Source organism: Callithrix jacchus, chromosome 1 (genome assembly GCF_049354715.1).
Source record: "Callithrix jacchus isolate 240 chromosome 1, calJac240_pri, whole genome shotgun sequence".
Taxonomy (NCBI): domain Eukaryota; kingdom Metazoa; phylum Chordata; class Mammalia; order Primates; family Cebidae; genus Callithrix; species Callithrix jacchus.
In genome coordinates this window covers 187,438,118-187,463,981 of record NC_133502.1, presented here as the reverse complement: position 1 = coordinate 187,463,981, position 25,864 = coordinate 187,438,118, and the positions used below count along the sequence as shown (strand labels likewise).

The window sequence follows — 25,864 nt, the reverse complement described above, 5'->3', positions numbered from 1 at the left end:
GTTATTTGAATTCTGGTTTTGAATGCAATTTCTCACCGAAGCCAAATGCTACCCATAGGTGAAAAGTCCCAATGCTTACCCCTTGACCACCTGACTCCCAGTGAGATTTGGACAGTCAGAATCAGGTGAGAAAACAAAGGGTGATGCAGGAAGGGACTTCCCATCAGCCTGGGTCTGAACAGAGCTGAACCTGATGGTATTTCAGGCACAGCCAGCCAGCAGTGAGATTCACAGGACATTGGTGACGGAAAACACCTTAGACAATGCCCAGAGCAGGGCTGTCATTTTATAGTCTAGGAAACTGAGGTCCAGAGACGTATGGACAGCTGCCTGTGGTCACACAGCCATTAGCACTCAGTGGGAACCCGACAAGGGTTTCTCTGAGTGAGCTTACAGCAGCCTTTGGTGATGGGCATGGCTGCCATTCTATCTTCCAGATTAAGAGACAGGCTAGGAGGTGTCAGGAGCCTTGGTCAAGGTCGCACAGCAGTGGAGAGGGGTCTGGAGACCACCCCCAGCCATGCCCTGTTCAGAGCACTTCCTGATCTTCCCATCCTAAGCTGGGATTCCTTCGGCAGGTGCAGTCACTTAGAACAGAGGCTCAGGAGGCCCAGAGAGGTAGGGGAGACACCCAGAGGCATGCCCAGAGGTGCTCTCCCGCATATTACATAACTCCCCTTCTCTGTCCGATGGCCCCAAGGGTGAGGCTGGGGCAGCTAGGAAGCCGGGGTGGAGGGGGGGACCCTGGGGCAGACAGACCTGGCCTTGTTCGCCCACATCCTCTTGACTCTTTCCAAAGAGGTAACAGTTGCAGGCGCCAGGACGCACTGGCTTTTCCCCGTTTCTGTTTTTCTTCTGGCTGAGTAACAAATACTAATACTTATAATGATAATAATAATTAGAATAAATATAACCTCGAGACGCTTGGGGTCTCGTTGCCACGGCAACCGCGGGCACTAATGAGCTTCCCAGGCCACGGCCACCCAGCCCCAAGCGCGGGATCAACGTTGATTCGGCCCGGGAGGCGACAGCGGTTCTGCGGGGGCCACGCGGCGGGCCAGGACCGAGGGGCACGCACTTGGGGGAGTCCTTCTCCCCGTACCCTGCGCTGCCCAATGGGACCCCCCCGCGGGCCCTCTGGGTCCGCAGCGTGGCCCTCGGTCCCTGTGCAGCAGCACGGGGCTCCCGGCTCACTGCGCTCCCGGACTCGGTTCTTGGAAGCCGGTCCCCACCTTGGACGCGGATTCCGGTCCCGGCCGCTGCGTCCCGAAACGGTGCGCCCCGGATAGCTCTTGGGAACCCGGCCCCTTTCTGTCCAAGGTTCAGCGACTCCGACCTTGGTGAGCGCCGGCGCGGACCCCAGGGCAGGCACACCCGCTGTCCCGCACGGCTCCTGCCCCCAGACGCTGCCCCGGCCGTCCCAGGCCCCTTTCTAAACCACCCCGGACCCCCGTCACATGCCCCTTGCCCGCTTCTCCCCGTGCGCCCACCCTTCACCCCTTCTCCGGAGCCCAGCACCGCAGACCCCGCCCCCCACTCCCCAGACCCTCCTCCGCCACGAGCTCCGCCCCGGCCCCTTTCCCCACCGCGCTCGGACCCCGGCCCGGGCGCGCCCCTCCCCCGCGCGGCCCCCGCCCAGCCCGCCCGGGGCGCCGCTCACCTCGTGCCCGCCGCCCGCTCGCTCCTCGCTCCGTAGCCGGGTGCCGGCGCCCGCGGGAGCCGCCTGCTGGGGTGTGGGGGGTGCCCACGCCCCCGCGATGCCCCCGCCGCCGCCGCCGCCGCCGCCGCCGCCGCAACAGTTGTCCGGGTTCTGGGGGCTGCGGGGCTGCGGGAACGCGGGGACTCCAGGCTCCCGGATCGGAAGGCGCCCGCTCCTAGGCGCGCCGGACGCGGCGCGGATCTGGGGCTGGGGCCCAGGCTGTGGCCGGGGCTGGGGCTGGGGCTCTGGCTCCGCGTCTGGCTCGGGGTCCGGCGGCCGGCCGCCTGCCCCGCCGCCGCCCGCGGCTACTCGGCGGCCCGCGCCGCCCGGCCGCCCGCCGGCCCCGAGCCCCGCGCCGCGCCCGCCACCGCCGCCACCGCCGCTGCCGCGCTCATGCTCGCCGGGCCCCGCGCTCGCCGCCGCCGCCGCCGCCGCTGCCCACTTCACTCTTTGGCGCTCGCTCCGCGCCGCGCCCTCTGCTGCCCCCTCGCCCGGGCTCGCCGAGCTCCTGCCGCCCTGCCCGCCGCGCTCCCCCTCGCCCGCGCCCGCCGCGTCCTGCGCTCTCCTCTCTCCCTTTCTCACTCCTCCCTTCCCCTCTCTCTCTCTCTCTCTGAGTCCTCCTCTCATTCTTTCTTCCGCGGTCTCTTTTCTCCCCCTCTGGCTCTTTCTCTCCCTCCTGCTGTTCGCGGTGGCTTCTCACTTTCTTTTAACTTCCTTTCCGTCCTCGTTCTTTCACGCCTTCCTCGTTCTTTTCCTTCCTTCTACTTGTCCCTTCCCTCTTCCGCTTCCCTGCCCCGTTTCCTTCCTCCCTCCTTCCTTCCTCTCCGTTCTTCCTCTCTCCTTTGTTCATTCCGCCTCCTTCCCTCCTTCCTTCCCACTCCCTTTTCCTCTCCTCTCCCCACCCCGTCTCCATCCTTCCACCCCCTTCCATGGCACACACACCTGCTCTGTTTGGGGGCCAAATTATTCCCGCCAGCCCGGCCCTGGGCAGAGGGATCAGGGGCAGGGGCAGCTTGGGCCAAGGACCAATCACACGAGACAAGCTCCTCTGCCCGAGTTTCCTGTAGGAAAGACCCTCTTCCCGACCCTCCTGGGCCACTGCGTGGGGTCTCCTCCCTGGCTCCTGCTCCCCTCTCCACCCGGCTGCCCCCCAGCTCCAGCCTGACCCCCATTGCAGCCCTCACCTGCGGGACAAGGCTGTGCTGGCCTGTCTGTAGCCTCAAGCCAGCGAGCCCCCGTTTCCCCACCTTCCTTTGTCCCCGGCCGGGAGACCTCTGGTTGTAAAGAAATCTTGTGAGAAAAAGGTTGCAGCCTCCTCGAGGGCCCCAAGAGGGAATGGAGACGAAGATCTTCTATCAGTTCCTCATTTTAGGAGGGAGAAGGAAGCCCCTGGAGGGCTGGCCCCAAGATCTTCCCCCTGAGTCACCTGAGATGGTGGCTCTCATTCCATTTTCCAATCATTGATGGAACCGCACCCGAAAGTGGGCTGAGGCCTTTATACTTGATGTATTCTTTATATTTTATTTGTCCTCAGGCATTGCTGGGCAGCCTCCTCCCCACGTCACAGGGGAGGCGCTGGGACTCAGAGAGGTTAGGACACCTGCTCTGAGCCACACAGCCAGGTAGGGGCAGAATTGGGGCTCAAGCCCAGGCCTGCCTGACAGCCAAGCCCAGTTCCCCAGCATTAGCCCCTCACAGATACCTTGGTGAACATCAAGAGAAGGCACCAAGGGCAGGCACTGCACCCTACCGTTACTGAGGAGGAACCAGAGAGAACAGCAGGTGCCAGGCACAACTTCTGTGCGACCCCGAGGTGATGGGGCTCTGAGTCCAGATGGCATTCCCAATGCCACATCCTGGGCTCCTTTTGAAGATAAAAGTGAGGCTCAGCTGTGTGTCCGAGGCACCCAGCTTTGACAAGGGGAAATTATGCCAGGGTGCCCACTGCAGGAAGCCGTGGGCACTGTTGAGGTGCCTTGATTTCCCCATGTGTCTCACAGGCGTCCATGCCCTCCTGTCCTCAATGGGCCTGGTTTGAGGCCCAGGGGGGACCCTGAATCTCCCCCATGAGAGCCGATATGGGCTCTGCCCATGGGAGGGGCAGAGGGGCCCCGTGAACACCCCAGCGGGGTGAGGTCAGGGCCACAGCGAGGGCTCAGGGGCGCAGCGCCTGCTCTGCCACAGGGGCAGGTGGTGGTGCACAGTGGGAAGGCTCATGGGATTTGTAGCAATGTGACACTTGGTCCCTAATTGGCCAGGTGGCCTTGGGCAGGCACAGAGGCTCCCTGAACGTCAGTTCTCTTCCCTAAAGAGGTCGCACTGCCTCCCGCACAGGGTGTCTTGAGGACTAACTGGGACTGGGCCCATGAAGTACTTCTCCTGATGCCTGGCAAACATCCCAACAGGGGGACGGAGGAAACAGGTCCAGAGAGGCCACGGAACAAGTGGAAGGACCGGGTACTGGCAGGGGTGGGGCGGGGAGGTGCCTGCCGGGTTGTCTCGGGTGCTGGCAGGGGCGGGGCGGGGAGGTGCCCGCCGGGTTGTCTCGTCTGATTTTGGCTGTCACACTGGAGAGGTGCCTGTCATCTGTGCCCTGGCTCTAAGGGTCGAGGTGGCTTTCAGCGCCAGGAACACTCAGACTTGAGGGGTGTGGGCTAAGTGAGGGCAGAAAGCACAGGGGGTCACAGGAGGCTGCCTGTGTGGCTGGAGTGGGTTGTGCTGTGTGTGGTGTCTGTGCGTGTCCTGTGTAGTGGGTGTGATGTATTTGGTGTGTACTGTATGTGAGTTATATGTGGTACTCGGTGTGTGCACGTGTGTTCTGCGTATGTGTACTCAGTGTGTGATGTGTGTTTATGGTCTATGTGTGAGTGTGTGTGTTCTGCGTACGTGTACTGAGTGTATGGTGTGTGTTTACGGTCTATGTGTGAGTATGTGTGTCCTGCGTATGTGTACTGTGTGGTGTGTGCTTATGGTCTATGTGTGAGTATGTGTGTTCTGCGTATGTGTACTGAGTGTGTGGTGTGTGTTTATGGTCTATGTGTGAGTATGTGTGTTCTGCGTATGTGTACTGAGTGTGTGGTGTGTGTTTATGGTCTATGTGTGAGTGTGTGTGTTCTGCGTATGTGTACTGTGTGGTGTGTGCTTATGGTCTATGTGTGAGTATGTGTGTTCTGCGTATGTGTACTGAGTGTGTGGTGTGTGTTTATGGTCTATGTGTGAGTGTGTGTGTTCTGCGTATGTGTACTGAGTGTGTGGTGTGTGTTTATGGTCTATGTGTGAGTGTGTTCTGCGTATGTGTACTGTGTGGTGTGTGCTTATGGTCTATGCGTGAGTATGTGTGTTCTGCGTATGTGTACTGAGTGTGTGGTATGTGTTTATGGTCTATGTGTGAGTGTGTTCTGCATATGTGTACTGTGTGGTGTGTGCTTATGGTCTATGCGTGAGTATGTGTGTTCTGCACATGTGTACTGAGTGTGTGGTGTGTGTTTATGGTCTATGTGTGAGTATGTGTGTTCTGCGTATGTGTACTCTGTGTGGTATGTGCTTATGGTATATGTGTATGTGTGTTCTGCGTATGTGTACTGGGTTATGTGTGTTTATGGTCTATGTGTGAGTGTGTGTGTTCTGTGTATGTGTACTGAGTGTGTGGTGTGTGCTTAGAGTGTGTGGTGTGTGCTTATGGTATATGTGTGTGTATGAGAGAATGTGAATGAGTGGTATGTGTGTGGGTTGCATTCTATGTGTGTGTAGTATGTGTGTGAATGTCAGTGTGAGGGGTGTGTTTGTCTTGTGTGTGTTGTATGTCTGTGGTACTGTGTGTGAGGTGTGTGATGTATGTTTATGGTGTGTCTGTGTGTTGTGTAGAGTGCAGTGGTGTGTGTGATATGTGTAAGATGTGTATGTGAGTAAGTGTACACAGGACTGTTGAGACTGTGTTGTGTGTGTGCTGTATATGTTGTGTGTGATATTTGTGTATGTGTGTATAAGTGTGTTGGTTGTGTCATGTGTGTATGAATGTGTGTGTTGTATATGTGTATGTGGTGTGTTGGTGTGTGGTATGTGTTGTGTGTGTGTTTGTGAATGTGTCTATATGTGTATGTGTGTGAGTGGGGTGTGTTGTGTGTGAAGATGTGAGTGGTGTGTGAGTGTCAATGTGTGTGTTTCAGGGTGTATGGGGTGTGTGTGAGTGAGTGGTGTGTGTGGTGTGTGGCTGTGTGAGGGTGTGAGTGGTGTGTGTGGTGGAGTGAGTGGTGGGGGGTTGTGTGTGTGTGTGTGTGTGTGTGAAAGTCTGACTGCTGTGTGGTTGGTGTGGGGGGCTGTATGAGGGTGTGAGTGCTATGTATGTGCTATGTGGGGGTGTGTATGTCAGGGTATAAGTGGTGAGGGGATGTGTGAGTATGTATATAAGTGGGTGTATGAGTGTGTAAGGGTGTGAGTGGCAGGGGAGATGTGAGTGTATATGTGAATATGTGTGTGAGGTGTGAGTGAATGGTGTGTGTGGTGTCTGTGTGTGGGGGAGGATGTGAATGAATGGTGTGTGTGGTGTGTGGGGTCAGTGTGTGTGAATGGTGGGGGTGTATGTGAATGTGTGTAGGGGGTGTGAGTGAATGGTGTGTGGGTTGTGTGGTGTCTGCGTGTGTGAGGATGTGAATGGTGTGTGTGAGTTGTGAGTGTGAGTGGTGTGAGGGATGTGTGTGTGAGTGGTGGGGCTGTGTGAGAGTGTATGTGAGTGTGTGAGTGGACGGTGTGAGTGAGTGGCATGTGTGTATGGTGGGGTGTGCAATGCTGTTGGCATTCAGGGGTGGTGGAATGACAGTATCTTCCCTTTTTGGGTGTGCATTTTTAGAATCCCCATGTGGTATGTCTGTGCATGTTCCCCATATGTGTGTGTGGTAGTATGTCTTTGTGTGTGTATGTGTGTGTGTGTGAGATGTGTGTCTGTGTATGGTGTGTGTCTGTGTATCTGTGTGTATGTGTGGTGTGTATCTGTATGTGTGTATGCATGGTGTGTGTGGTGTTTGTGTGTAGTGTGTGCGTGTGTGTGGTGTGTGGCGTGTGTTGTATGTGTATATGTGGTATATGTGTGGTGTGTGTACATGTGTGTATGTGTGGTGTGTGTCTGTGTGTATGTGTGGTGTGTGTGTGGTATGTGTGTTTGTATCTGTGTGTGTGGTGTGTGTGTGTTTGTATCTGTGTGTGTATGTGTGGGGTTTGTGCCTGTGTGTGTGTCTGTGTGGTATGTGTATGTGTGGTATGTATCTGTGTATGTGGTGTCTGTGTGGTGTGTATGTTTGTCATGTATGTGTATGTGTGGTATGTGTGTATGTGTGTATATGTGTGGTATTTGTGTGTGTATGTGGTGTGTGTGTCTGTGTGGTGTGTATGTGGTGTGTGTGTGGGTGTGTGTGTGGTATGTGTGTATGTGTGTATATGTGTGGTATCTGTTTGTGTGTGTGTGTATGTATGTGGTGTGTGTGTGATGTGTGTGTGTGGTGTGTTCAGGGCATGTCGAAAGCGTCATCATTTAGTAGAGCCCCTCCCCTAGTCCCCCTTCCTTCCCTCCCCTGGTTCACCTGCCACTGGGCATGGCTCTATGCCTGTCCCAGATCAGTGCTGGACACCCAGAGACCAGAAGAGGTTCCTGCCCCAAAGAAGCTCACGGTCGGGTCGGTGGCAGGACAAGATGTTAAGGCTCCATCACTCTATCTCCTACAGGGTGAAGCACCATCCCCTCTTCCTGTGCCTGTGGCCCAGCTCACCTGCCCAGCCTCCTCTGCAGCCAGGTGCCCCGAGCTTCAGCCACGCCAAACCCACAAGGCACAGTGGCTGCCCTGGGTGGCCACTTTGTGGCCTCCTCAAAACCCCAAAACCCCACCGTGTGCTGGGCGGGGCTGCCCTCCACAGTGCTCCCAGGGCCTGCACCTTCACCTTTTCTCTCCAGCAGGGGCTCCCTGACCTTGGACAACACTACTTTGCCTTCCTGAGCCTCAGTTTCCTCATCTGCAAAATGGGAATGACCTGCTGTGTGGCCATGGCCAATGTCATTCACTTGTCTGTGCACTCATGTTCTGTGCTGCCCCAACCAGATGACCACCCACTTTACAGTTCCAGAGTCTGAAATAAAATGGGCATCCCTGGCCCAAAATCCTGGAGTGGGTGGGGCCGCACTCCTTCCAGGCTCCCGGGAAGGACTCTCCTGGCCCCTTCCAGCCTCTGGTGGCTGTGGGCGCCCTCAGCTTGCGGCAGCATCACTTGGCGTTGGAGGGCAGCATCTTCAAATCTCCCTGCGCTCCTCTTCCCACGGCATCCGGTCGGACGCTCCCTCTGCCTCCCTCTTACAGGGATGCCTGTGATTGCATTAGGGCCTGCACATATCATCCCGGATAATCCCCCATCTCAAAATCCTCCACTCAACCCATCTGCAACGTCCTTTTTTCCCCTGCTTGCCGTGTAAGGTAACACTGGCAGGTTCCAGGGATTAGGATGCAGGTGTCTTTGGGGGCAGGGAGCCCTCTTCAGCCTTCCAACTTCTGGGCATCTGCTGAGGCAGGTGAGGGCGCAAGTTGGGGGCTGCTTTGTGAGTCCAGTGAGACACAGCATGTAAACTATCATCCACGGACCAGTCAACAGATACGTGTGGCGTCTCTACTCCTGGCTGGACCGGAGGAGGCGTGTGCAGGTGACTACGCAGACCGCGCTGGGAAGCATCCTCTGCCCCATTTCTGGGCACCTACTGCGTGCCAGGCCAAGCCCGACACCCCACATCTGCCATGGCTCCATCCTCCATCCCTATTTACTACTTCTCTGCCTTCGGGAGGCCTGCTCCCCCGCAAACGCGACTGCTCTCGGGGCGGGCAGCCTGCGATGACTCATGCTCCCTCCCTCAGTGGAGAGAGCAGCCTTTTCAAAGGGCTGGCTGGGGAGGGAGCTAAATTTAAAGCCAGGCTTCCCGAGTAGATCACCTGCCACATCAAAATTGCAGCCATTTAATCAGGAGTCGGGGACACGAGGCATCCCACCCTCTTTCCTTCTTCAGAGGGTGGTGCTTGGAGGCTGAGACCCTGGGGCAGGCAGGGGGAGGGGGCTCCGGCGAGGTGTGACCGTGACCAGCTGGTCCCTAGTCTCAACATACTCCCTCGCTTCGTTGGGGACCATCCCCAGCACCTCCCTTCTCCAAGGGGTCCCAATCCCCCACCCCGTTTCCTGAATTCAAAATCGAGGGCTCAGATATTTAGATGTACCCTACCCCCTCAAAGTCCTCCAGCGAGGATGTGGCCCAGCCGGGCTGTGCTCTGGACTGGTGGCTGCTCTGGTCCTTGGATAGGATGGATGGCAGGCAGGCAAGTTGCTACCTCTTTGAGCTTCTGTTTCCTTATTCCAGGCAGGAGGAAGCGCTTTGGTGGGCCCTGGAGGGCATTGCGTTCACTCCACCTGTTTACCTGAGAGGTGGTGGAGGTCTTGAGGTGGGGAGATTTGGCCCAGGACCCTGGGAGGGAAGGAGGAGCCAGCCAGCAGCAAGACCTCTGCCTGTCCCAGCCCTGTCCTTCTCTGAGGTGTGAGGCTGGCTTGATCACTGCCACCCTTGTGCCTTTGCCAGTGGGTGGGGCTGGCTGGCTGCCTGTCCCTGCTCCCTGCTCTCCCAGCTGACCACAGAAGCCTCATGTCACAGCAAAGCCATTGCCTCCCTGTGGCTATAGGGACGGGTCACAGGGAGGCAGCGCTGCCCACCAGTTAGAGCACTGGCTGTGGGTTCAGAGCTGAGTGTGAATCTTGGCTGCTGCTGTACTGTGAGCCTTGAATGCTTGGGGCTGGGCACACAGTAGCTGGGCAGGCACCGCTGCCATGCCTGACTGTTGTCCTGCAGATTTGGAAGGTGTGGTGGGCTGGGTGCCGGGGTCCAGGAAGCTCCCAGGCCAGATGCACTGCACAGATGCCAGCACTGGCGTTCGCCTAAGCCAAACCCATCATCTTACTCCTGGTGATTCCAGGGTCTCCAGCTCCTCCTCTCTGGCCTGCCCTCCTCCCTCTTGGTCACGAATATAAACAGAAGTTTCTCTTCCAGGCCTGGGAGGAGGCGAGAGGGGGCTTCTGTCTTTACACAAAGTGTGTGCAGCAGGCTCAGCTCTAAGCCACCCTGCGACCCGCCTCCCCAGTGTTCCCCTGTGACTATACTATGCTGTGAACAGAACTTTGCAGATGTCACAAAGGTGACTGATCAGTGGACCTTAAGAGAAGGAGGTGATCTGGCTCATCTGACCTGGTCACATGAGTCCTTTAAAAGCAGAGCATTTTCTCTGACTGGTGAGAGCAGCCAGGACCCAAGAGACCCCAGTGTGAGACGTGCAGCCACGAGGCAGTGGGTGCTGGGGTGCAGGGGTCTCAGGGCAGGGCTGTGAGGAGCTAAGAGCCCCCAGCGAACACCCAGCAAGGACAGAGGACCTCAGTCCTACAGCTGTAAGGAGCTGGATTCTGCCAACACCCCCAAATGAGCACAGGAGCCTGCAGGTGAGGGCCTGGCATGGCTGATACCTTGGTGTCAGCCTCGTGAGCCCCTAAGCGGAGAGCCCACTGACCCCACGCAGACTTCCAGCCTCAGGACTGTCAGAGAGCAGATGGGTGGTGTGTGAAGAGGACAAGGTTGTGGCAGTTTGTTATAGAAACCCCCCCCCCCGCCTGCCCCTGCTGTACTCAGCAACCACTCATGCTAATGCCTTTTTAATGGGGTGCAGAGCCTTACAGCCAATCCCCCACTGTTCCCCCAGGGGACGGCCCCTGGCCTCGCCACCCCTCTGCTTTCAGACCCTCCATGGTTAGCCTTCAGGGTGAAGTCTCTGAGCTCTCAGTGGTTTGGCATTCAACGTGGAAAAAAAAGACACTGTCCTCATCAGCTTGGAGAAGGTTGCCTGCGGGGGCCCTGCTCTGTGCCAGGGGCAGCTGAGTCTCACAAGGGACCAGGCTCCCACAGAAATGCCTGCACTCCAGAGGCTGCTCTGCAGACATGTCTGCTCCCAGAGTCCTCGGGCTCAGGGACCACTGAGGAGCCCAGGCGCACTGGGAGGACGTCTGACGCAAGGAGGTGACGGGGAGCCAGGAGGGCTGGGGGATCTAGGAGCACCAACTTCACTTCCCAAAGCTGAGACACAAGAGAACCCAGGGACTCAAGGTGTTCCTGGCCTTGGTTTCCTCACCTGTTGATGATCACTGATAATAAGCCCGGCTCGGGGAGCACCGGGCTCTGTTATCAGTGCACGATTAGCATTACGTAATAAGGTGGGGTAGGTGCTATTTATCAGTCCTGTCAATATCACAGTTTCCCAGGCAAGGAGCTGAGGATAGAGGGGAGACTGGAACAGTGGCTCTTGGACAGCGGGAGGAGCCGGTGAATGAGAGCCCTGGCTCTAGCTTTGTGGCTGTGCCCTGGGCTTGCTTCCTGGCACCCCGTACAGCAGCTGGGGACCTAGACCAGGTGGACTGGCTTCCTCCTGCCGCCCTGTGTCCTCCTCTGTAAATCAGGGACAGTGACGGCTGTCTTCAGCCCAGAGCTGGCTTGCAGGAGGCAAACGTTCGGGCCAGGGGGAGGAGGTGAGAGGTTCCCCCCCCCATAGCTCAGATGCTCAGCCCCGCCTCTGTGGCATCATGTTCATCTGGGCACTTGGCAGAATCCACTCATTTCCTGGCGCTGTGTGTCTAACCCGGGCTTGGCATCTTCGCAGCTGGCGGCTGTCACAGCCTGCCCCATCCTACCCCAGGCATCTGAAACCCAGCCCGGGACAGCGAGAGTTTATAGGGTGCCAATTGGCAGTTGGAGCCAAGCACCCAGCGATGAGCCTCACTTGCACACAGCACCCACCACACCCACCCTGCAGCAGGTCCCAGGTAATGCAATAATAATAACGACGGCAGGCAGGAACTTTGGTGTATGCAGGAGCCCCTGAAGTTCACCGAGCGCCCTCCACACCTGCTCACACCTTGCATGCATGCAGGGCATAGGGGCAGGCACTACCCTCTTCTCAGAGAGCTTATGTCATCAGCCCAAGGTCACACAGCTCATGAGTGCCTCTGTCACTGCCAGGAGCACCCAGAGGGTCAGGTTTGGGTCTGCCTTGGCTCAGTGTCCCCAGAGTGACGAACCACAGGGTCCAGCCCAGAGGGGATCTCGGTGCAATTAATAAGCATACTTGACACTTGCCTTGCACTTTTCACTAGGGCAAGGGCTCTGCTCTGTAGACCAGTCATTTTAAATCCCAGAGGTGGAGCAAGGCAGCCCAGGCCAGAACAGGAGCCTCGATTTCATAGCTGTATGCCCTGCACGAGGCACGTGGCCCCTCTGACAGTAAGATCTACCTTTTATTCTCTGACCAGGTCGCCAGCTCCCTGAAGACAGGAAGTGCGCCTTTTCTCCCCTCTCCTCCTGCGCTGGGCAGAGTATTGTTGGCAACACACTCTGTTTAACTGAAGCTGAGTGAGGGACCCCACTTGCCGGGCGCTCCATGCCTCACAGTGTCACTCGATGGTTTCCCCGAATCTTCACAATCATCTTAGGAGTCACTTCTATGCATTCCCTATTAACAGATTTAAAAAAAAACAAAACAGGCCCAGAGAGGTTAGGTGACTACCCTAGCCCAGGGGCACACAGCTGGGAATGGCACAGCTGAGATTTGAACTTGGATCTGTCCCTCCCTAGCCCACCCTAAGCCTCCACTCTTGACCTCAGTGCAACAAAGAACAGAGTAGAGAACTATGGAGTGGGAACTTATCCTGGGTCTGCCTCTCTAGGCCTCAGTTTCCCCACCTGCTCCATGCGCACTGCTGCTTGGGCCCCTCCAGCTCACAGTGGGAGGCTCTGGGAGGCTCAGTGCAGCACCGGCTTCTGGCTGGTTTCACCCAGGCACCGGGAAGCAGGTTATCTGGGGTTCAACAGCTCAAGCCCCCAGGGCCCAGGCTGGGATTCCAGGCCTCTTTGATTTCGCTGAACAGCCTCTCCCAGTCTTGTAAACTGTTTGGCTTGGCCTCACGGAGCAACCTTTGTTATTGCAAAATCTCATGTTTCCATGAAGCCCAGGGAAAGAAGAACCTTTGGCGGCAGCTTCTGGCATCTGTCTGAATTCTGTTCTTGTGAGGCTCCCAGCTGTGGGGAAGCTGGCCCAGGCTGAGCGGCAGGGTGGAGCCCATGGCCTGGCCAGGTGGTCCAAGCCTGTGTGGCCACCTGCCAGTCTCAGCCTGGTCACATCCGAGATGAACCAGAACCGCCACAGAGGTGCCCAAGGGCTCGTTCGGGTGAGACTGGGGTGAGGAAGCCAAGGGAAGTGTTCCCGTGGTCACAGGCCTGGGACACTCCACAGACTCTGTTCCAGGGCTCCCAGGCAAATCAGGACTTGCCAAGCCCGGGTTCCTTTGGAAGAGGAAAAAGGAAAGGAAACTCCAGTTTCCAGAGCTTGGATTCCTAAACACCCTGCCAGGCCTGAGTCTACAAACATTTCCTCATGAACGCCGCCAGCCCACTGTGAGCAGGGCAGTATATCTTTGCACTGTTCCAGCTGAGGATAGGAAGGAGCAGAGAGGTTAAGTACCCCGCGAGGGTTACACAGCTGGTAGGTGGGAGACGTTGCCTGTGCTGGGTTAGATTTCCAAGTTCAGAATCATTGACGCCGATGTTGCTTTCTCAGCTGGAGAAAGCAAGGTTTCATCTTGGCGTCCAGAAGCTGCCTCTGCCTCAGTCTCTTCACCTTGGATTCAGGCTGCACGTGGGACCAGCCTATGGGAACAGGTTGGCTTTGCTCACATCCTGCTCTAGTTCCCCCAGAATGTGACGCTGGATACTGGAGCCCAGGCCAAGAGGAAGGATGGGCTGCCTTCTGCCCCATGGCACCATGGGAATATCTGGGGGCCTCGCTTGCAAAGATGGGACCCCAGAACCCTGGCCTCTCCACCTTGTAGCTCTAGGCTCTCAGCAACTCCTCCTAGTATCCTGCTCTCATACCCACTGGTGCCATCTGGTCTAAGTCTCACTGTTTGCTGCCTGGACTCATGCAGTAGCCAGTAATCTCTCTGCTCCATTCTCCGGCCCGCTGAGCCATCCTTCACACGGAGCCAAAGGATTTGTGTGAAATCCACATCCAACAGCATTTATTCTCCTGCTCAGACCCTTCTGTGGCTCCGTATTTACTACTTTCAGGATAGAATCTGGATTCCTGCCATCTTGCCCTGTCTCCTGCCAAAGGCCACCCTAGACTTGCACAGCCTCTCATCTTTTCTGAAGGTGTCGCTATACTCTCTGCTTTCTTTTCCTGGGCTTCTCTCTCACTCCTTTTTATCTTGGAGGACCAGGAACATTTGCCTCCTCTTCCTGGAAGCCTCCCCAAGTCGCAGTCGGGGTCCCTGCTTCCTCTGTTTCCTGCCCATCACAGTCCTGGTCCCACTGGAGTGACACTGTCTGTCTGAGCCTCTGTCACTGCCAGGGGCACCCAGAGGGTCAGGTTTGGGTCTGCCTTGGCTCAGTGTCCCCAGCGTGACCCACCACAGTGTGCAGCCCGAAGCGGGTCTCAGTGCCTGAAGCTGCAGCACACATGGTTCCAATAGGGCTGGGCTTGGAGAACCTGCCCAGGAGGCAGGAAGCGGCTGGTGCCCTTGCACTCCCCCGGGGCACCTGCAACGGTCTGGCCGGCTGCATCTGCTACTTGGCATTAATGTCTCATTAATAAGCAGATTTGGCACTTGCTTTGCACCTTTCATCCCCAACCCTCTGAACATGTCCCCAACTTTAATTAATTCTCCCCACACCAAAAACGAGGCTGCCCTTCCCACAGCAGATAATGATGTGTGAAGTCCTTTCGGTGAAGGTGTTGTGATTAATTCCACTGTGTAATTAGGATCGTCTCTTCCTGCCTCCCACACCGTTTCCAGTTCCCCTCCCTCCCCTGGCCCAACAGGTGGGCTGGAGGCCTTCAGCATGGAGCTCTGGTTTGTTATTGTCACGAAGCCACACATGAGCTCGCTGCCTCAACAGCTCGGCGTGTCCTTGGAAAATACAATGAGATAAGTTTTGTGGAGATGGCAGAGGCCGAAGAGGAGCAATGAGTGGAGCGCAGCCGCCCTGGGACCTGGTTTCTGCAAGCTTGTGGAGTGAACTGAGGCTGGGGATGGCCCCGGGAAATCACAACTTCAGAAAGCTCTCCCTCCTTCAAGAAGCCTCCCCTGATTAGTCTGCTCAGATTGGCCTCTCCCTTTTCTGTCTCCCTCTGGCCTTAAGAGTAGAGGCCCCTGTTTTAACAGGTGATTGCTTGGTGTTGGCCTGACTTTCCCAATAACGTTGAGAATCCCGGCATCAGATGCAAGTTTCCATGTTTTTGTATCCTGGGGGATGAGCAGAGGACTTTGCATCCAGTAGATGGGTATGTGTGGGTGGGTAGATGGATATGGTGGGAGTGAACAGTTGGTAGATGGGAGGAGGATGGATGGATAGATGGGTAGGGAATAGGTGAATGGATAGATGCGTGGATGGGTGAGTGGATGGGTGGATGAATGGATGGATGGAAGGATGGAGGGATGGATGGAAGGATGGGTAGGTAATTGGTGGTTGGATGGGTGAGTAGTTGAATGAGTGAATGGGTGGGATGGATAAATGGGTAGATGAGCAGGTGGATAGAAGGTTGGATAAGTAAATGGTGGGCTGGTGGATGGGTGAGTAGATGACGGGTGGGTGAATGACGGGTGGGTGGATGGTGAGTGAACAAGTTTTGGAAGGATGAATACACAAGTGGGTGTTGGGTAGAGGGAGGACTATGTAGAGAACTGAAGGAAGGGCTGGGATAATGGATAGATGGGTAAGATGGTGAGTGAAAGCTGGATGGCCGGGGGATGCATGGCTGGAGGGATTACTGGGTAAATGATGGGTGGGGGGTCTTCCAAATGACAATAACAATAATGGCAGTAATAATTTAACTCTAGCTAATATTTACTGAGGCACTAGGCATGGTTTCAAGCATTTTACATTTTTAATTAGCCCATTTAATGCTTATAACTCCTCCATGGGAGAATGCATGGTGGATTGGGAGGGGGCAGCTTGGGTGTCTGTGCTGTGGAAGGGCGGACAGTCAGGTGGATGGCTGGATGTGCGTTTTGTGATGGGGCAGATGCTTGATGAAACATGGGGAGCTGGGCAGGCTGGGAGGGGAGGTGTGCAGGGAGCAGGATGACAAGAGGTCCTGAGGGGCAGGTGAGAGGCTGGCATAAGAGCTGAATATGTTCTATCTGTTCCCACCTCAGGGAGGGCATTTCCATCCATTGGACACACACACCAGGAAGCTAGTGTCCCCTTTGAAGATCATCTCCGCCTGGGTCCCTCATCCTACTGCCCCTTAGGGTTCTAGCCGTCTGACACCAACCATTCCAGATCCTGTTGATTCCTGCTGGATTTTGTCCCACAGGCTTCCTTAGGTGTCCCCACCCCCTGCCCTGTCCCTTGCCCATGGGAGATCTGGTCAAACTGCTCTTAATCATGCCACCTCCTTACCCAAGCTCTTCGGTGACCCCTGACCCCCACAGCCAGCCAGCGCTGCTTTGCCGTGTGTCACATGACCAGTGGCCGCAGACACACCTGAGACCCTTCCCCCACTGACAGCTTCTTTCAAGCTCCCAGGTTATTACTATGAGGTGCCTCTTCCCAAATGGCAGCCCCCACCTCGGCCCATTCACCTCCGGCGAAGGGAAACCTCATCTGCTCTGCAGCCCCCGTCACAGCCACCATCCCAGAGTCCACATGGAGGTTTCCAGCCTGAGGTCTGGAGCCGATGCCGTGTGCAAACCGTGGCTTCCCCGGCCCAGCCTCCTCATCTGTAAAATGAAGGTGAGACTTGTTCTCATCTCACCCGGTTTGTGAGGACTCAATGAGGTATGAAAAGTGCTGAGGACGCGGCTGACAGGTAGAGAGCACAAGGCGAATGCCTGGCTGTGATTGCTATTAGGAAAGTGCCTGCCTTCCCCACCAGGCAGCCAATTTCTCAAAGATAAGACTGGGGCTTCTTCCTGGATGAATCATTTCATTCAACAGATATTTATGGAGGCCCTTCAACCGTGCAGGGCAGTGTCCTGCGTGCCGGGGGGACACCAGTGCTCAGACGCCCCCCACACTCAGCCTAGGCCCCAGGTGACATAGACGAGCGGTGACCAAATGGTGGCATCAGGAATGTGCCTAGTGGCATTATGTATCTGCCTGATGGATGGATGGGTGGATGGATGGGTAGGTGGGTGGAGGGAGAGATAGATGGATGTGTAGGTAACTGGTGGATGAATGGGTGAGTGGGTGGGTGAGTGGATGGGTGGGATGGATAGATGGGTAGATAATGCGTGGATGGGTGGGTGGGTGGCGGATTGGATAAGTGAATGGGTGGGCTGGTAAATGGGTGAGTAGATGTTAGATGGCCGGATGATGGGTGAGTAGATGATGGGTGGGTGAATGATGGGTGGGTAAATGACGGGTGGGTGGATGGTGAGTGAACATGTTTTGGAAGGATGAATATACAAGTGGGTGGTTGGGTAGATGGAGGACTATGTGGAGAACTGAAGGAAGGGCTGGGTTGATGGATGGATGGGTAAGGTGGCGAGTGAGAGATGGATGGCCGAGGGATGCATGGCTGGAGGGGTTACTGGGTGAATGGTGGGTGGTAGGTCTTCCAAATGACAATAATGTCAGTAAATTATTACAGCCATTATTGTTATTGTAATGACAGCAAACAGGACCAGCCAAAGGACGCCGGGTGCTGAGTTCCTGCTGACTGCTTGCCGGCCTGCTCCCTGAACCTCAAGGGGTCCTCACCTTTTGGAGCAGGGCAGACTGGCCGCCCAGGTCTTCCATCTGCATATCTGAGTCTAAGCCACTTCTCTCTCAGGGACAGGAGGATGACCTTGCTTCTCCTGGAGCCTGGGCCCCGAGGAGCTAGGAATAGTGAAGGGAGCCTGCCTCCTGCAGTGCGGCCAGCTGCTGCTGGCATCTGTGGGAATGTGGCTGAGGCTTGCCAGCTGTTGGGGAGTGCAGGGGAACCAGAGGCGGGGAGAGTTTCCATCTCCAAATGTGCTGAGCCAGCATTCTGGGCTGCTGTCCTTGTGTCTCACCTGGAGTAGGGGAAGGCCTGTGAACAGGGAAGGCTCTGCCATTCACTGGCAAGTGACTTTGAGCAAGTGGCTCGTCCTTGTGTCCCGGTTTCCCAGAGAGGAAAGTGTCAGGGCCCTTGATTCAGGATGTAGGCTGCCTCCTGGTCCCCAGTCTAATCCTGACCCCAGCCAGGGGATTTAAGGATGGTGGCCCATGCCCCAGACCCCTGTCTACATTTCGAGCTTTGCCGAGTGCATGCTTCCCCCTCGACACCCCCTATTTCCATATGAGGTTGGCACCTGAGGACAGATGCCATCAGCCACTCGCAGCCTGTGACCTCAGGTCAAGTCATTTGCCTCCTAGACTGCTTCCCCCTGTCTAAAATGGGGACGATGGCCCATCCTTGGGGCATGGTGCCGTGGGGTGAGATATGCATGTCAATGGCACATAGTGAGAGCTTCTGAAGCACACAGTAGGCGCTTGGTGTTGCTGTTATGCTTTCCATGGGATGGGCTGCTGTGCTGATTGTACAGATGACCTCAGCAGAGCCAAGCTGGAGAGGAGAGAAAATGACCAAGTTCTCTGCATCTCTGAGGGTCCAAGGCTGGGGCCAGCAGGGAGACCTTTGGTGTGGCTTAGAAGGGCCCCAATTCTCAGAGCTGGGAGAAACAGTCTAAATTGGCTGTCGGTTCAGGTGGGGAGCTCCCCATTCCCAGGGGCAATCAAATATAATCTGGTCCTCTGCTTTCCAGTGTTTTCCCTGAGATTTCATGACGCTGTTGTTTCTCTAGATCCTCACCAGCAGAAACACTCCCTGTAGACTTTGGGTGAAAATCAGATCTGACCCTGCCAGGTTCCTGCCACGGACCCTCCTGTGCTCCCATCGCCCCGGTAGGTGGGGGAGGGGAGAAGGGAAAATTCAACAATGACATCCCCATGCAGGCCACGTCCCGGCCACCAGACCTGGAGTGGGAGGAAGGACACGAGGCCAACACCAGCAGGTGGATGAACATGGACAGGTGGACTCAATCTGGACTGAGGGCTCATCCCCAGGGGGCTGGAGAGGATGAGAACAAATCCAACCAATTCATGTGCTGCCCAGAGCTCCTGTCATGCGAGGAACGCGCCAAAATCCTTGGGGTGTTCTTTGATAACCCCGTGTCATAGAGGAGGAGTCTGAGGCTAAGAGAAGTCCGGTGACCTTCCCACAGTCAACTCCCAGCCACAGAATGGGACTCTAAGCCTAGCTGCAAATACTACTGTGTGGCGTCTGTGAGGGGTCACTGTCACACTCGCCAGCCAGCACAGGCCAGTTATGCAGCTGAATTGCGGGGTGCTGCTGGCCTCCGGCACAGGTGGCCCCTGGTGCTCTGGGCAGGCCTGTTGGATTCTGAGCTCTGCAGCCCTGGGCGGGGCTGCTACCCTGGACCGAATGCCTTCCCTTGGGGGCTCTCCGGCCATCGCTCCTCTGCCCATGGCTGTGCAGAGTCCGCAAATCACAGTGACTGCTTTCCCCTCCCATGGACCAGCTGGAAGGGAACACTCAGACATCAGCTGTCCAGATGTCTGCGGTCTGGTGCCCCTACCGTGCGAATGTCGGAGCAGGTTTCCAGTGGTCAGGGTGGCCATTTCCAGGCAGCCAACCTACGGGCTCCCTCAGGCTCCATTCACCAGAGCCCCATTCTAGAACGTCCTCCTGAAACCCAGCAGCCTCAGGGGGATTTAAGCACAGTCAGTATAATGAGGGCCAGTTTCTGCATTCAGGTCTTGGCTCCAAACCCTCCCATGGTGACCCGGAGAAAGGGTTCTTCCACTTGACAAGGGCATAGCAGGTGGAGGCTGTATTCCAGGAGCTGCTCCCGGCTGCCCACTGGGAGAGGCGGAGGCAGGGAGAGTCTGGGAGATGTTTTTCTAGTTTACATTTGTAACCCTGACCCTTCCTCTTCTCTTGTTCATCTGTGGGCTGTCAAGCCCCCAGTCTCTCTCCTGAGCATCAAACTCATGTCACCAACTGCCCAGGCCTACAGGCTGCATGCAGGTCTGAGCTAGAACGCTACACCCCATGCCCAGATCTCCACCGTCACCGTCTGCTCAGATGTTTCTCCTTGGCTCGAACCAGGCTCTGTGGTTCTACCACGTGAGTTCCTCCACTTCCATCTCCTACCATACTGTCAGCACCCCTGTGGCTGTCTAGGCGCCATCCTGCTCCCAGGCCCCCACCTGAGTACAGTCAGCCCGGCTCTGCCCAGAAGCCCAGCCAGCTGCCCAGCAGCTCCTACCATGGATGGTCTGACCAAGGTGTCAGGACACCAGCATCAGAGAGGTATCACGAGTCATGGTCCCCAGAAAGGCAAATGAACAGAGGCCCCTTTCCCAATCCTGACTCCTCACCCACATCAGAGAGCAGAGAGGGAGGACTGTGGGGACACTCTTTCAGGAAGAGAGTGGGTGCCGTCCCACCTTTAGTCTCCAAAGGAGAGGAGACTGCTGCCAGCTTCACCATTGCCTGCTGGGACCAGTGAGAGAGGCTCGGGGTTGACTGGAGCCAGGGGCTGCAGGCTCAGCGGAGACTCAGGAGAAGGGCTGGGCTGGGCTGTCATTTCCAGAGGTGACCTGGCCGAAGTGCCTACAGGAGTCCGTGATTCAGACATGAGGCTCAGGGCTGGGGGAGTCCTGCCAAGAGACCCTGACAATGAGTCTTCGACGTGTGGAGACCTTGGAGAAGAGAATCAGGGGCTCGGGGTGGGAGGGCAGCAGCTGGGGCCAGGGATGTGCTTTGAGAAGGGCTGCCCAGTGGCTGCATCTTCCCATCTGATCAGAGGATGCCATGGGCAGGCAGCTTGGGTGGGATTCGTGTTAGAGGCTTGGGGGACTATGGTTCAGCTGATTCGCCTGTGGCCCAGGGGATGTGAGCCCCTGCTCCATTTACGCAGGGGGCTGCCAGATCCTGAGACCACCCCTGCCAGTTCCTCCCAGGTGATGGGGTTGCTTCTGAGAAATAGGCAGCCTTTGTCCAGGAGTCACTGGGGGTGGGGACACCCCCAAGTTCACAGATACCCCTCCCCAACACTCGAAAGTATGAATGAAGGTAAATTTCATCAGCCTGGTGTTCACATGCATGGCCCAGTTCCCCCAGTCCACTCCCCCAGGGGCGTCAAAGGTCTCAGCCTTGCACGAGAGATTCCCCGACTTTCCAAACTTGTCAGCCTTCCTGGGTGGGTTTCTGCTGTGCCTGAGAGGTGGCCCAGGGCCATGTGACAGGGAGAAACTGGCCCAGCAGGCCTGGGTTTGCCTGCCCCTCTGCTCTCACTTGCTGTGTGACCTGAGGCAAGTTACCAGACCTCTCTGAGTATGGTTTCCTAGCTGAGTTTTTGATAGATGCCTTGTGTGGTCAGGAAATGCTGTTTCCTGTCTCCCTGCCACTTTTCAGTGTTTCTTCTTCTCAGCCAATGTTTAAAACAGTTTCCACAGGCCAGGCACAGTGACTCACACCTATAATCCCAGCACTTTGGGAGGCAGAGGCAGGCGGGTCACCTGAGGTCAGGAGTTCGAGGCCAGCCTGACCAACATGATGAAACCCCGTCTCTACTAAAAATACAAAAATAAGCCAGGCATGGTGGTAGGTACCTGTAATCCCAGCTACTCGGGAGGCTGAGGCAGGAGAATCACTTGAACCTAAGAGGCAGAGGTTACAGTGAGCCGAGATTGCACCACTGCACTCCAGCCTGGGTGACAAGAGCGAGACTCCATCTCAAAACAAAACAGCCAGTTCCCACAAATGCAGAAACATAGACCCCGGAATCTCCCCCTGAAACAGTGACTCAGTCTTGGGGCGGGGAGGGCCATCATGTATGTGATCAGCTTAACCCTGTCTCAGCCATGGTGTGGTCACCCCAGCCTCTGTCATCTCACTGATATTAAATAGGCAATGAATATGGCAGGTGGAAGCAGTCCCTGCCTGATGGGGGAACCGGATGTCGAAACCGATGGCAGGGCGGTGGTGGGAGAGTGGCTTTGCCTGCATCACAGGGGAAGAATTTGAAGAATTGTTTGAGGGCCATTGAGAGCCTGCAGCTGATAGGGACTTGGGGAATTTAATGGTGAGTCAGCTGCCTGCATACAGGAACCCACTGAAATGGCATTTTGTGGGCAATTCTGGGAATTTTGGCTACAAGCGTTGCTGACCCCCCAACTTGGCCCTCAACCCCGCCCCCACCGTGTTTCTCAGTCTCTGAGTGGGTAAGGACAAACCTCAGTGGAAACTGAGTCCCAGCCGGAAGGGGCCCCGGAGGCCCTCTGGTCAGGGAGGCTCACTTTGTTTGAGTGTGTCCACACAGTCACATGCGCACGCCTCTTTTGGCAGAGAGGATTTTAGCTTCTTTCAGATGAGATCGGGCATGTTCAGGGTGGTAGGGCCGTAGACGACTCTAGGTTCTTTCAGAGTCTCAGGGAGGTTTGTGATTCCCAGAGACAACTGCAGGTCTTGTGCATTTTACAAACAAGAAAAGCCCCAGACAGCCTGGCTGGACTCACAGTGCAGCCAGTTCACTTCCAGCTGGATCATTCCCAGGGCTCCTGAAGGAGGCAGGTCTGGCGGGCTGGGGGTGGCGGTGAGGGAGGTGTCAGGGATGTCTGTCACTGGTGCCCCTCCTCCTGGGGTTTTCAAGAGTAGGCCCAGGGCTGCCCCTCCATCACAATGTCCCCATATCCGTCACAGCCCGCAGAGACTGAAGTGGAGGGGAAGGGACTTCTGCTGGGCTTGGTCTTCACTGGCCACTGCATGTGGCCCAGGTGCCCTGGGTGCTCGAGCCTGGGGCAAGAACTGCTTTGGGTGCCTCTTCCACTGCACTGACACAGCTCCCTCACTGTCTTCACCCCCTTCCTCAGCTTCCCCTAGGTGGGCAGCTGGCCTGCCCCCTCCTTTCTTGCAGAAGAGGAAACACAGCTCAGCCCTGTGACTCTTCTGGTTTCCTTGGTCTCTGAAGGCCGAGCAGCACCGGCCCCTGGCCTGGACCACAGGGTTATGCAGCCCCGCCAGTGGGCTTGCAGCTGGGTCCACTGGGGTGGGATGTGTGGGCCCCATGGCCTTCCTGCCTGCCTCTGGCTCTGAGGTCAGGGAGCTGGATCCCCCTGTGTTCTAGCAGCCTCTAGCAGGATGAATTGAGCGTGGAGGTTTCTAGACTGGGTGTCCTGGCAGTGCCTCTTCCCAGCCCCAGGATGCTATTGAGGGGACGGGGGTGGGGAGGAGAAGGATTCGAGGCAGGAGCCCCAAGGAAGGGACCTGCTGCTTTTGGGTAGATTCCTGGTTTTTTGGAGAACCCAGGTGGCCCCACTCGCCCCCACTTCCTGTGCCTCCCGACAGGTGGCATGTGGCGGGTGCTCTGTGTACATGTCTCCTTCTGGGAATTTGCTCTGAGCCGAGCTGGTCATCCCAAGGCTCCTTAGACCTCAGGTAGCACCTGGGTTTTTACAGCAAGCGCCTATGTACTTTCCTGCTTCCACCCCACGTCAGCCTGGCTGGGATCCTATAAGCCTTCGGGGGGCTGAGTGACTTGCAGAGGACACCCAGCAGGTCAGCAGCAGAGCTGGTGAGAACACCCACCCTTTCCAAGCCTTATTCCAGCGTGGTCTTCCCAGCCCCGGGGAAGCTTTCAGATCATCTGGTGATGGCAGAAGCACTCAGCCAAGACGTGTGTGGAGGATCTGCGGGTAAAGCCCCTCCCCCTGTCTATTCTCAGTAAGCAGCACATGGGACCCCTCTGAAGGCAGGGAGATCACGACCCTGCTCGCTGCCAACCCCTCTGCAGCCCCCACTTCACCAGAGCAAAGTCACTCACCACACTCTTTCCGGAATACACCTGAGATACCCAGGAGGATAATGAGCTTGTTTCCATCACATCTTTTTTTTTTCTTTTTGAGACGGAGTCACACTCTGTTGTCAGGCTGTAGTGCAGTGGCGCCATCTCGGCTCACTGCAACCTCTGCCTCCCGGGTTCAACCGATTCACTGCCTCAGCCTCTTGAGTAGCTGGGATTATAGGCACACAACACCTCACTTGGCTAAGGTCTGTATTTTTAGCAAAGACGGGGATTCACTATGTTGGCCAGGCTGGTCTCAAACTCCTGACTTCAGTTCATCTGCCTGCCTCAGCCTCCCATAGTGCTGGGATTATAGGTGTCAGCCACCGTGCCTGGCCATGTCATATCTTTCTTAAAGCGCCGACTTTTCTGTACGGCCTTGGGCATCTCACTGTTCCAGATCTCTGCCCGCCCTCCCCACTTTCTCCCTGTCCCAATTCTCCCTTCCCTAGTCTTTGGGGTTATGCTTCCCACCACGGCTCCTTACCTCCCAAACATCTGTGCAGTTAACTATCCACCACATTGTCACCGATGCCCCTTTGATCTGTAGTTTCAGCAACACGAGGGCTGGGTCTGCATCTCCTTACCCTCTGCTACGTGCCGGGGCCTGGCACCTCTAGAACCTCAGCAGGAATCTGCTGAATGAATGAATGAATGAATGGGCTCTTGGGACAGCACCTTGGGAGCAGCAGCTGCCCAGGATACTGTGGGAACATTGGGCAGACCCTAATTGGGGGAGCCAGCTTCTGTCCCCAGTAAGCAAGTGGCCTCTATGTTTGTTTCATCCAACAGAAACCAAGCCTGTGCCAAGCACGGTGACAAGTCTACACGGGCCCATTACAGCCTAAGGAAGAAAGAAGTGCTTTGTGACAATTCAGCTGAAGCCAGGCGAACATTTAGAAATATTGATTCCCCTTTGCAGTGTTTACGAATTGGTCTATGGTCTTTATTTCATTATTCCTGGGATTTTCTTCACGGCTATCCCTGTTGTGGTTTTGTGTTTTGTTCTGTGTTTTTGTGATGGAGTCTCTCACTGCGGCCGAGGCTGGAGTGCAATGGTGCAAACTTGGCTCACTGCAGTCTCCACCTCCCGAGTTCAAGCGATTCTCCTGCCTCAGCCTCCCAAGTAGCTGGGATTACAGGCGCCTGCCATGACACCTGGCTAATTTTTTTGTATTTTTAGTAGAGACAGGGTTTCACTATGTTGGCCAGGCTAGTCTTGGACTACTGAACTAGGATCCACCTGCTTGGGCCTCCCAAAGTGCTGGGATTACAGGCGTGAGGCACTGCGCTTGGCCTGTCCCTGTGGGTTTTAGGACAGCATGCCACAGGCTGATTTCAATAATGCAGATCATGCCTGTGTGTTCTTGCTGGCCTGGAATCCAGGCTCGTTACACAGGGAGGACCAGCCTGGGGGCCTGGGTGTGATCTGGGATTGGACATGGAGGCTTCTGCTGGCACCAGATGTGGAAGTGAAGGGGAACAAGCTGGGCCTGAGACCAAGTTCTGGGTCAGGGGGTGCATGGGATGGCCCACCTGCTTCTGAACTCCTTTCCTGAGTTCCCCACCCGCCTCTTCCTCCCTCGAGGGATGCTGGCCTCCTTGCTGCTCTGGGCCCATGTCAAACACACACCCACCTCGGGGCCTTTGCACTGGCTGCTCTCACTCCCAGAAAATTGTACTGTCCCCAAGATGCCCGTGGCTTCCTTGCCTTCCTCCATGCCTCTGCGGACGGGTCACTCTCCAGGCGCCCCTCACCTTCCAATGCTTCCCAAGCCCCTTCTCAGCTCCTTCCCTGAGGCATTCATTGCCATCTGCTAGATTACACATGCGCTTGCTTGTGTGCATGGAGTGAAAGGATTCTGTTCTTTACAAGATAGGGAAGAGGCCTCGAATCTGGGGGCCATGGGAGGCAGAGGGACAAGGACATCCTAGGTTTCTGATTTGAGGATAGCTGGAGGTGGAGCCATCTGATCCAATGTGGGGCTGAGGTTACGCTTCCCTGAGAAGCTTCTGGTCTCCCCGCTTGCATTGCTGCCCACGGTGGCCCCATCACCAGCACCCAGCAGGGCTTGACTGGCCCCACTGATTCTGTGGTTGGCCCAGCTCACTTGCAAGCCCCTGGGTACTGCCCTGGACTTAGTATTAGGGGCTGAATTGTGCCCCCACACTTCATATGCTGATGTCCTAAACCCTGTCCCTCAGAATGTGACTTTA

At 56.3% G+C, this 25,864-nt stretch overlaps 1 protein-coding gene and 2 long non-coding RNA genes across 12 annotated transcripts in view; 2 read left to right on the top strand and 1 right to left on the bottom strand.

Annotated features, from left to right (window-relative positions):
* The window catches only part of SHISAL1 (shisa like 1), a 170,234-nt gene that overhangs the window by 92,973 nt on the left and 51,397 nt on the right, over positions 1-25,864 (bottom strand). Inside the window, exon 1 of one of the 4 annotated variants that reach the window (XM_035265252.3) lies at positions 2,884-9,842. The exons of 1 other annotated variant lie outside the window; for it this stretch is intronic. Coding sequence is in view for 1 of the 3 variants with exons in the window: in XM_078333352.1 (XP_078189478.1) it covers positions 1,661-2,326 (666 nt within the window). In the remaining 2 variants the exon portion in view is untranslated. Of the gene's footprint in view, positions 1-1,232; positions 1,517-1,660; positions 2,611-2,883; positions 9,843-25,864 lie in introns of those variants that run through there. 2 more of the 4 variants (XM_078333352.1, XM_078333362.1) reach the window with 2 other exon arrangements.
* LOC144577279 (uncharacterized) lies at positions 1,151-7,847 on the top strand. The gene is made up of 3 exons (XR_013520748.1): positions 1,151-1,340; positions 4,034-4,156; positions 7,415-7,847. It is a non-coding gene; the product is annotated as an uncharacterized LOC144577279 (long non-coding RNA).
* On the top strand, positions 9,917-25,841 carry LOC118145757 (uncharacterized). 7 transcript variants are annotated; one of them, XR_013520746.1, is made up of 5 exons: positions 9,917-10,204; positions 10,462-11,575; positions 12,062-13,260; positions 13,366-16,544; positions 17,428-25,841. It is a non-coding gene; the product is annotated as an uncharacterized LOC118145757 (long non-coding RNA). The 7 variants fall into 7 exon arrangements; XR_013520743.1 differs by having other exon boundaries at positions 12,062-13,466; positions 14,603-16,544; XR_013520721.1 differs by having other exon boundaries at positions 12,062-16,544; positions 17,428-23,498; positions 24,440-25,841.